The 10601-nt window shown below is 57.1% G+C and overlaps 2 protein-coding genes across 5 annotated transcripts; both read right to left on the reverse strand.

Annotated features, from left to right (window-relative positions):
• Positions 1 to 111: 111 nt before the first annotated feature.
• On the reverse strand, positions 112 to 8598 carry KCNAB3 (potassium voltage-gated channel subfamily A regulatory beta subunit 3). Of its 4 annotated transcripts, XM_045888171.3 has the most exons (14): positions 7120 to 8598; positions 5767 to 5810; positions 5637 to 5674; positions 5344 to 5423; positions 3830 to 3874; positions 3704 to 3748; positions 3461 to 3504; positions 3186 to 3272; positions 2824 to 2909; positions 2545 to 2665; positions 2367 to 2461; positions 2164 to 2287; positions 1897 to 1985; positions 112 to 1644 (listed from the first exon to the last, which is right to left on the reverse strand). In XM_045888171.3, exons 1-14 carry the CDS (start codon positions 7359 to 7361, stop codon positions 1567 to 1569), a joined length of 1218 nt encoding a protein of 405 aa, XP_045744127.1. In that variant the 5' UTR covers positions 7362 to 8598; the 3' UTR covers positions 112 to 1566. The 4 variants fall into 4 exon arrangements, with proteins under 4 accessions (XP_045744127.1, XP_064439519.1, XP_064439518.1 ...); XM_064583449.1 differs by having other exon boundaries at positions 2367 to 2665; XM_064583448.1 differs by having other exon boundaries at positions 2824 to 3272.
• Positions 8599 to 8741: 143 nt separating this feature from the next.
• TRAPPC1 (trafficking protein particle complex subunit 1) lies at positions 8742 to 10474 on the reverse strand. Its single transcript, XM_045888170.3, has 5 exons — positions 10366 to 10474; positions 10156 to 10254; positions 9934 to 10004; positions 9443 to 9581; positions 8742 to 9145 (listed from the first exon to the last, which is right to left on the reverse strand). Exons 2-5 carry the CDS (start codon positions 10252 to 10254, stop codon positions 9017 to 9019), a joined length of 438 nt encoding a protein of 145 aa, XP_045744126.1. The 5' UTR covers positions 10366 to 10474; the 3' UTR covers positions 8742 to 9016.
• Positions 10475 to 10601: the final 127 nt, after the last annotated feature.

Here is a 10601-nt window from a genome sequence, read left to right on the forward strand (position 1 = left end):
TTTTAAGGAAGGCAGAGTTCATCCTCCCTTGTCTTATGATCTTTAAAGGTTGTAGCTTTCCACCCACTTTGTGTCCCAGGGAAATCAGAGTCCTTTGGGGAAGATTAGGGATCATATCCGACATAATCACATTTGAGTCTGCTTTTCTGCTTCCATTTTTCCTTAATGATAACTCCTTTCCCTCCCCCCAACCCCCGCATCATCTCCACCATAGGCCAGTTTTCATCTTACCTCTCCTTCCCCAAATCCCAACGCCTCAACCTCGCATCAGCCCCTCCCACTCGGCCACAACAAAACCACCGAGAGAGTGCTTTGGTCTACGTGTGGGTATCAGGAAAAGGGAAATGAGAAGTAAAGGAACAAGAAGTGTGGCTAATGTAACTTGAAGCAAAACAAAGGCAAGAGTGTCAGAGGGAGGAATAACAAAATCATGAAGCCAGATCTCTGGGCTCTGAGGGGTGCGGTGACGGAAGGAAGGAAGAAAACCGGGGACTGGGGTATCCGGGGACCTGGGTCCTCAGTGAGGGCGGTGACTGGCAGTGACTAGCAGCACGATGCCTTGGTCAGTGGAGAGAAAGCTAGCACTGGAGCTTTCTAATGGCAGGGAGCTAGACCCAGGGCCAGGTATCTGAGACTGAGCTCCTACCCTCCCAACCCCTGCAATTTCAGACACCGGGAGTGAGGATCAAGCTGAGATTTTATTTACAGTTCCCTGGGAGACGTCTTACAGAAGAGGGGCCGGCATTATTGCTTTAAGATTATTGCCAGGAGGAAGACTGCAGCCCTCCACTGCTAGGTCGGAGATCCTGCTCCAGGCTCAAAAGTCTATCCCCAGACATTTTCAGTCCAGCCCCAGGTCTCCACCGTGGCCTAAAGGCTGTCACCGTGTCCTGCAAAGCACAGCCCAGTTTTCCCCAAGGCCGCCCCAACCGCTTTGCCAGCATACTTCCCTTTACCCGCGTCAGTGCTGTGTCACTGCGTTCTCCGCGCCCCCCCACCCCCTTCCTTGCAAGGACAAAGTATTGACACTTTTTTATTTAAGCGCCCCTCCACCTTCTGCTGGGAGGCAGGGTCCTCCAAGGCTACCATTTACTTCCTGCCAGGACCAGCCTGGCTTCCTTTGTACCGAATAAAAGCCCCGGTGCCTTTGTCCCAGATGACGTCACTACTCCCTTCTTATTAGGTTATGACCCCTTGATGACATCTCAAGGGCCACTTTTGAGGTAACGTGCATGCTTCCTGTATCTGCCCTGGTTTTTTGCTTTCCTCTGGGCCTCGGCGATTAGGGGAAGAGAGACCAAGGGGCAGAGAGGGGCCGGCCCGGTGGCTCATGCCCGGGATTAGCACGAAGGCCCGGGGGAGCGCACGGAGGGGGGCGGCGCACTACTTTCCCTCTCGAGCCCCACTGCGGGAGGATACATGGCTTTGTTCATGCGCGTCGCTACTCGAAGCCGGGACTCGTTAGTGGGCGGGGCCTCGCCGGCTGCGGCCGCGGCGGGGAGGGATCCGGGGCGGGAGGGAGGCGGGGGCGGCCGGCCGGGTGTGGGTCCCTGCGCCCCCGACGGACTATTTCTTGGAAGGCGGCTTGTTCCCCAAAAGCCCGTCTATCTCCATCACCGTCTGCGGCGTCAGCTGGCTCAGCACCTGGCGGGCAAGGCGGTGGTGGAGGGGACAGTACGCGCTGGCTCACCCGAGAAGGGCATGGGGTTCGGGGGCCAGGGAGGGGAGCAGCGCAGCGGGGCCAGGTGGCGGGAAAAGAGCCTCCCCTTGTCGCCCCGGGACCTCTCCTCTGCGGAGTGAGGGGACTCCGTAGTGGCTGACCTCCCAAGCCCATTCCGGGTGGGACAACCGGGGAAGGGCGCAGAGATGGGCTCTGCCGCTGAGTCCCCAGCTCACCTGCAGGGCTCCCAGGTGTTCCAGCAGCTGCGCTGCACTCGACACCCCCAGCAAGACCGAGCTGACACCCTCGCTGCGGAGACACCACGCTGGGGCCAGAGGAGAGAAGAAAGAGAACTGAGGGGAACACCCACAGTTCAGCGCCCACACTTGAGGAGTGTCTCTGAGGAAGAGGGTCCTCCCTAGGGACAAACCAGTCTTGGGTTTGGGGGTGTCTGGGCAGGAGGGGAGGGCCCCCCGCGGGGTCCAGGGCTGGCGGTGGCTCACCAATAGCAAGCTGCGCCACAGTGCAGCCCAGCTGGTGAGCCATGGGAAGAAGGTCCATGACTTTGGCTTGTGGCTGCTTCCTGCCAGCCTCACTCTGCACTTTGTCCTTGAGCCACTGGTAGCCCTGGAGGCCAAGGTGAATCAGCACCGCCCGGATCTGCCCAGAAGGCCCAGTGCTGCCATCCTGAGCCCCCAGATCTCACCTTGATGGTGGCCCTGCAGGTATCTGGGACTCGCCCATCATACTTGCTAGTGATGAGGCCACAGGCCAGAGGGGACCAGGTGACTGAGCCAACACCTGAGGGCAAGAGGATTGGATGTGGGGATAGGAATCTAGGTGACGGATTGGCCAAGGGAAAGGTAGGGATGGGGGCTGCGAACCAATCTTGTGGTAGAGCTCTGGCAGCTGCATCTCCCCCTTCTCTCTCTGAAACAGATGGTGCTCGGCTTGCTCACACACTGGAGGAATCAGATTGAACTGTCTGGCCATGGAGTAGGCCTCCTGGGTGGGGCGGGGAAGAGACGGGGGGCGGGGGGGTCAGAGCACTCTTCCCACTTTCTTCCACTCTCCCTCCTCCAGTAGAGTGGGTTTTGGGGTGGCCATGTGAAAAGGGGGGACCGGTCGTGGGATAGCGGGAGGAAGGGGGGTGGCACACTCACCATGATTTCTGCAGCTCCCCACCGGGATGTCCCCCAGTAGAGGGCCAGGCCCTGGTTAATGACATAGGTCATAGCTCGCACAATCTCTAGGCACACGGGAGAGAGAGAGAACCTCCCTGTCAGACCCCGGACATCCAGGGCTCCAGATCTGTGGATCTCGGCCTGCCCCACCAAGAACCCCGGGCATCTCTGTGTAATCAGAGAGATTGGTATCTGCCCTTCACCTCCCTCCCTGTCCAAGACCTGGGATCTGAGCCTCCACTGTGGAGGTTGGGAGGCCTCGCGAGCAGGGGCCGGCTTCCTGCTGAGAGTTTGAGGATTTGCCATTTTGAAGGATGGCCGGGGTGGGGTGCTGCTTTTACCCTCCATGGGACTATTGGGGTCTGAGCGATTGGCGAAGACGATGTCCACGTATCCCAACTGGAGGCGCTCCAGGGATCCTTGCAAGCCTGGGGGACGGGTGGGGGGAGGAAGGTAAGTACTTCAGCTTCCCTTTGCTCGGGATTCAGACATTACCCCCTTGCCATGGCCGCCGAACTCCCGGCTCCCCTATGCAGAGCCTCCAACTCAAAGGTTCAGAGGACGTTCCCAACTCTTCTGGCTTCTGTACCCAGCCGCTGTTCCCAGTCCCTCTCACCCTCGATGATGTGTTTGCGGCTCAAGCCTCGCTCGGTTTCTGCCCTGCAGGAAAAGGGAAGTCAAAGATGAGGTGTGACAAAGACAGGGGAACAGGACTGGCCTGGCGCCAAGAGGTACTGGGATAGCACGGGTCCTCAGGGGCAGGCTGCAGACCTGGGGTGGCAGCCATACCCACACCTCTCCCATGCACCTTCACACATTCTCTGTAGCTCTCCCCAAATAGAGTGTGGCAGCCACTTACTGTCCTCCCCAAAAAATCTTGGTGGTGATGACATAGCTTGATCTCCTGGAAAAAGAGAAAAAGAGAAGCAAGAAAAGGGATTTGGGATGACCATTTCCCCAGCAACCCCTCCAAACACAGTCTCACCTCCATCCTTTGCTCTTGAGTATGTTGCCTAGGGTTCTTTCAGCCCTGGAAGAAAGACGATGTCCGAAATACTGACCCTTCCAAGGTGGATCAGTTCCTTCCCCTCCTCCCCACCTTTCCCTTCAACCCATTTCCTCTCTAGTAAAGCAGACCACAGACCAGGAGCCCATTAGGCTGTCAGCCTCATCCTGGACAAAATCAAGAAAGGCTCCCAGAACTTGGGGTGTGATCATACACTTTTCATTCATCGGGCAAATATCAATTGTACATCAACTACGTACCAAGCTTTGTTCAGGGTGTCGAAGGGATAGAATATGAGGGGACAGGGACAGACTAGTGAAGTGGGGAGGACACCCGTTGTCTGCTCTGGTTCCAACCATCTGCATAGCCCTCCCCCTTCTTTGAGTCTCTGCAAAATCCCACCCATCTTCCAAAGCTTAGCTTGGATTCTGCTTCATTTTATTGAAAATGTTCTCTGATTGCCACAGTCTGTGCTCAGCCCTTCTCGTCACCTTCCATAACTCCCGCTGGCTCAATTCTTTGGCACTTAATGACGCGCTAACCTGTGACAGGTCTTAAGTTGTTACGGCGGATGGTTACCAAAGTTTCCCTGTTACTTTTCATATCTCCCTGTGTTTTCGGTTTAACCACTTTGACCGTGAGCTTTGGGAGGGCGTGTTTTCATCCCATGAGCAGCGCCTGCTCTGGGCTAGGCTCTGTGTAGGTACTTAGGTGACATGGACAAGTTCCGTGGAAGGAGGAGCAGCAAACATGGCTACGTAAACCGGTAATTGACAGATGGTGGGTTGGAGGGCAGTACAAAGTGCTTTGGGAGCTGAGGTGGGTGATGACCAACTTGGGGAGCTGGGCAAAGGCTTCTTGGAGGAGCTGACATTGGGCCAAGTCTTTTTTTTTTTTTTAAGATTTTATTTATTTATTTGACAGAGAGAGAGATAGCGAGAGCAGGAACACAAGCAGGGGGAGTAGGAGAGGGAGAAGCAGGCTTCCTGCCGAGCAGGGAGCCCGATGTGGGACTCGATCCCAGGACCCTGGGATCATGACCTGAGCCGAAGGCAGACGCTTAACAACTGAGCCACCCAGGCGCCCTGGGCCAAGTCTTGAAGATGAGCAGGAGAGTTTGCCAGATGGGACAAGAGGTGGGGGAAGGTCATCCTAGGTTTTGGCTAGGTTTGGGAGGACCCAACGTGAAGCCATGGGTATGCGATCTGTGAAAATTCAGCCTTGTAATCCCCACATTGTGACACATAACTGATGCCCAGGATAGATTTGTTGGCTTTATTTTATTCGGACTGCCTAGAATGCCCTTTGGGCTCTACACTGAAGAAGGACTGATGTTGGGACTACAATTCCCATAGTGCGTCGGGGGCCCATTGGCTGAAAGGTTGGAACTTAGCGTTCACAGAGTTCCCAGGGTTCTCTAGAGGGAAAATAAGAAGCCCTGATGTTCTCTTAGCCTTCCAGATGTAACTTGGCTCTTTCACCCCAGTCCTTACTTCCCCGCTGCGTAGACTTCAGCCGTGTCAAATAGGTTTACACCGTGCTCATAGGCCACTGTCAGCACGTCCTCTGCTGTCTAGAGAGGTGACAGAGATGAAGATCAAGCACTGGCCCCCAGCGACCTCCCTCTGCACTGCAGCCCCACTTGCACCTTGGCCCCGGCCCCACCCTCCAGCCTCAGGCCTGCCATTCCCCGTGCTTGTTGTCCAAACCCCTCTCCGAGTCCACTCCCCTCTTCTCTGGTTCCCTCACACCCCCTCACCCTGCTTCCAGGGCCCATCATTTATACCTTGTCCGAGATTTGAGAACCAAACGTGACCCAGGTGCCTGCGAGAGAGATGCCAGGCATGTGACCACCGTGGGGGGGGGGGGCAAGCCACAAATGCCCCCTCCCTTAAGTCCTCTGCTTTCTAACTCACCTAGGCCAAGACAGGAGACCCGAAGACCAGACTTTCCTAGGTTCCTGCAGGATACAGAAGCAGCAGGAAAGGGTGGAGCGTCCATTAAGGACAGAGATTATCAGCCCCCAGCTCCTCTCCTTCCAGAATCAGAAGCCCTCGGGTAGCTCAGTCCAAAGGAACTAGACCCAGTGGGCCTACTGAGTTGGGCAGTACTATGCCCTAAGCCTAGGCGACTCTGGAGACAACATCCAGGGCCTCTGTGGCTGCCTGGTTTGTGTTTCTCCTGGTGGGGTCTCATCTGTGTTTGAGTCATCTCTGGGATGTGTGGAGTTTGGGGTCTGGAGGAATGTGACAGGCCGATGGTGATGAGTTTGTGGAAACAGACCCGCAGATAAAGAATGCTATACTGAAGGGCAGACACCGCGGTGGGAGTGGGTAAACCAAGTCAGGTTTAGGCACTCAGGCAGGCAGGGGTCCTTGGACAGGGGAGGCAGATGGGCCCTCAAAACGCAGGTAGGACACCTGAGTGGGGAGTATGACAGGAAAGGCCAGTTCTCCCTCTTTCTCTGTAGGCTCCCTCCACTCCTGTGGGCTTGTGGAGTCTGTCTCTGACCCAGAGAGCCCCCTCCTCCCAAGGTCTCCTCACCCAGGTAGTTGGCTCAACTTCTCAGTCAGAGCCAGCACATGGAGGAGATCAAATTTCTCAAGTGACAAGAGTCAGGTCCGATCAGTACCCTCTGCTCACTCCCAAGTAGGAGCCCCTCCCTCCTTCTCTTATGCAAGTTCTGAGAGCCCAGCAGTTGTCTGAGAAAGTCGGTTACAATTCAGTCTACTTTCTCCACCAGGCCCCTGTCTGTCCCTCAGCATGGGTTTGAGATATGTGGTCCATGCTTCCAAGAGCCCCACTCGCCTCCCCACCAAGAAAGGTTGCAGGAGACCCGGCCCTTGGGGCAGGTGAGGGCAGTATCTGGGTCAGGCATCCTGAGCTGGCCAGAGTGAGAAGCCGTTTCCTTCCCACCTGCACCCCCCCTTCCCAGGACACCGACCCAAGGACACTCCATCCCAGAGGGGGCCCAGCCTGGAGATCCGTGCATCCCTGGCCCTCCTGGGGATAAGGAGGGAAGCTCAGGAGCACCACCTGGCTCTGACAGGACCGGTCAACCTTGGCGAAGTTGATTTTCTCCTAGTCAGGGGTATGGACGGAGACAAAGAGCGGAACCAAGTAAGGGAGTATCCCGGTGATGGAAAGAAGAGATGGGATGAGCTAGAACCTTCTTAGCGAAGATTGAGGGGGTCCTGGCGGCATCCCAGGAAGCCTCAGGGGTCAGGAAAGGGGAGCAGATGGGGTGGGCTGCCTGGCCACCCCCATACCTGTATTTCATGCCAGTGCGTCTGCCGGTGCTCTCTCGGAGGGCCCCAGCGGGCGCTGGGGGTCGGGGGACCAGTGCGGCCCGGGCCTTGGGGCCCGACCCTCCTCCCCCCGGAGGATTCCCATGCCCCCCGCCGACCGGCCCGCCATTACCGCCCCCGGGGCCCGGCCGGGGTCCGCACAGACGGTCCTCACTGCTCCGGCTGCGAAGGTTCTGCTCGGTACACGCGATAGACACCTGCATGCCAACTGGCCAGGGCGGGGAGGGGGCTTCGAGGGGGCGGGAGGAGTTGGGAACAGGGAAGCCCCGGCGCGGACCGCGGGGGGGTGCAGTGGCGCGAGCCCTGGGAGAGCGAGAATGCTGAGCAGGCTGCGGCGGAAGCCGCCAGGCAGGATCGGGCCCGCGGGGACCGGCTCCTGGAGGTCGCGGGGTTTGCGGCGGGAGGGGAGAAGCGCGGCGGGCGGCACGAGTGCAGAGATTCGGATACGGGGTCCCTGGCGCGGGGAGGAGGAGGGAGAAATGGGTGAGGGCAAAGGTCGAGGGCGGTCCTCGGAGGATAGGGACCTAGGGACCAGGGCTGGTGGTGGAAGAGAAATGCCACCTCAGCCCAAACCGCAGCGGGACCGCTAGGCTCCCAGCAGCGTCGGCAGCGGGCCCAGATCATCAACATGCAGGCACCGCCCGCCTCCCAGCCAAACACGCCGCTCATCTGCATAAGCCCCGCCTCCGAAGGCTCCGCAGCTTGAATATTGTGTGTTTGGAGAAGCCGGGAGGGCAGAACCTGGGAGGGTGATTATCATACCCCCTGGGACCCGCAGCAGGTCGGCCTTCCTCCAGTAACGTGGTTTTCAATGGGGGGATTATTTTGTCCCCTAGGAGGTCATGTGGCAAGGTCTGGCGACATTTTTGACTGTCACGACTGGGATTGGGGATGCAGATGGTCTATCAGCAGCTCGTGAGTGGCGGCCAGGACAAAACGCTGGACAGCTCCCCCGGCCCCCAAAATGTCAATGCAGACGGTCCCTAGTTATGGTTTGACTTACAATTTTTTAAATCTTTTTGATGGTGCAAAAGCGATAGACATTCAGTAGAAACCGTACTTTGAATTTTGTCCTGGGCTAGCAATATACTGTATGATACCTCCTGATGCTGGGCAGTGGCAGGGAGTCTCAGCCCCCAGTAAGCCCCTGGATCCCGAGTGTAAACTACCAATACACTTACGACCATACTGGTTTTTTTTTTTTTTTTTTTTTTTTACTCTCAGTATTCAATAAATCACATGACATATTCAACACTTCATTATAAAATAGGCTTCGTGTTAGATGATTTTGCCCAACCGTGGACGAATGTAGTATTCTGAGCACATTTGAGGTAGGCTAGGCTAAGCTATAATGGTTGGTAGATCAGGTGAATTAAATGCATTTTCGACTTATATTTTCAACTGACGATGGGTTTATCTGGACCCAACCCCATTGTGAGTGGAGTAAGATCTGTCATTGTTGAGAAGCCCATGGACAAAGCCTCTTTACAGGCTCACGGGATGTGGCCACCCTGGTTCATGCCTTCGTGAGTGGGGCAGGACCCGGACGGACCACCCAAACTGACAAACTAACACGGTTAGGCTGCAGAGGGTGACAAAAAGTTTATTCTGTACTTTTGCAGCATCAGGTAGGGGATAAAACTGGCGATGGCCTGGTCTGGAGGTGTAGGGATTCCTGGAGGCTTCCTTCCTCGGACGGGGAGGGCACCAGGGTGGGCTTTAGGCTGTTGCCCTGGGAGGGCTGCTGGGGAACAGGAGGGGGTAGAGGGGCATGCAGTGGGGGCCTTCATATGAAACAGGTTAGGAAGGGCCCCAGGCAGACAGGGAGTCTCCTGAGGGGTGAGGTAGGGTGCTTCCTTCAGCCAGCCCGGGCAGAGAAGAAAGGCAGAGAGCGGATGTAGGAGTCCAGCCGGGAGCGGAAGAGCTCACTTTGCACAGTTTGGCCCAGTGGGCACAAGGGATTCTTCACCACCAGCTCCACATACAGCTACAGAGGGGAAGGGTGTTAGAGCCAGGCTTTGGACACTTCTTGTTTTCAACCCCAAACCTAGTGTGACCTCAGGGGTGTGCGAATGCACAAGGATCAAGGGCTGGGAGGCAAGCCTCCCTGAGGAGAAAGTGGTGGTGTTTCAGAACCTAAAGAGTCCTGAGAAAACTCTTGACTTAACAGAGCTATGGTACAGTAGGATTAGGGCAGGGAAGCTCAAGGTGTCTTGAGGCTCTAAGTGACCATGGCTGTGGAGGAGCTTTTGGGGAGGGAAGGGTCCCAGCAGCTGGCACTGACCGCACTGTAGATATGATGCAGCACATCTCGGATGGGTCCGACGCCCAAGTCAGTATTCATGACAACCTTGATCCCAGTGGGCGTCTCGTAGTAATGGAGTTTGTAACGGCTAGTTTGGAAGGCCAGGAAGCCATCCTTCCTGCAGAGATGAGGACATTAAGGAACGGGAGCATAATCTCTTCCACAGAGATACTTCCGATCCTGTCTAGGTCGACTCCCTAAACATCGTTCACAGGAGCCTGATTTAGTAAGACACCTCCCACCTCCACTCCTCAATTTAGCCCCCGCACCCAACCTCTCTACCTTCAGATCTTCCCCTTCGCCGCTCAGGCCAGCCCCAGCACTCTCGCTCCAGACTCAGCCTCTCTCTGTCTGTCTCCTAACCCCTCCCTTGGGGGCCAATGTCTCTTCCACTCCACAAAGTCTCCCCCGCCCCCCAAATTCCCAAGGCTAGCCCTCCTTCCCTCGGCATCCCTCCTGACTCAGCGTACATGTCTAGCGGGGACATCTTGCTGACAAAGGAGCGGATAGAGAAGAGCATCCCGTACATCAGCTTGTACTCCTGGAGGGAGAGGGACAGAGTTAGCTCTTGGTTGTTGAAGGAGACGGGATAGGGGTGGGAACCAGACGGGGTTTGGATAGGAAGGGCTGGGCTGGGACCATGTGCGTTTGAGATGCGAGGTCACCCGGACTGCGCGGGGCCCTCTCGTCACCTCTTCTTTGGGGATCCCCGCTTGCTTCTTGCGGTGCCACTCGCTGTAATGAAGGCACACTCCATTCCGGTCAAACAGGTACAGGTTGTGAACAGTCATCTGCAGGGCAGAGAGCGTTGAGCCTCGCTCCGAGACCGCCCACGCTCCGGGGGCTCCAGTTCCGGGCCCCTGGCTCCCCCGACCCGGCAGCAACCCCTCCCCCGGACTCACCGGAACTGCTCCTGGTGCTCGTCACCAGATACTTCCGGTTTCCTCGGAGCCCCGCCCCACCGGCTCCTCAAACTGCCGTGGTGGGACAATAACTCCGCCCCATGCCTCCCTCAGCCAATCCGTGCCGCCGGCGCCGCGCACGCGCGTCTTGGGCTCCCGGGCTCCAGAAGCTGTCTGGGCGCCTGCGAGGGAGAGCGCGGGGCTGGTGACGTCATCTGGGCGAGCGAGGCGGGGCT

Source organism: Mirounga angustirostris, unplaced genomic scaffold (assembly GCF_029215605.1).
Source record: "Mirounga angustirostris isolate CCGP_5_RB_7025 unplaced genomic scaffold, mMirAng1.0.hap1 SCAF_17, whole genome shotgun sequence".
In the NCBI taxonomy this organism is placed as follows: Eukaryota; Metazoa; Chordata; class Mammalia; order Carnivora; family Phocidae; genus Mirounga; species Mirounga angustirostris.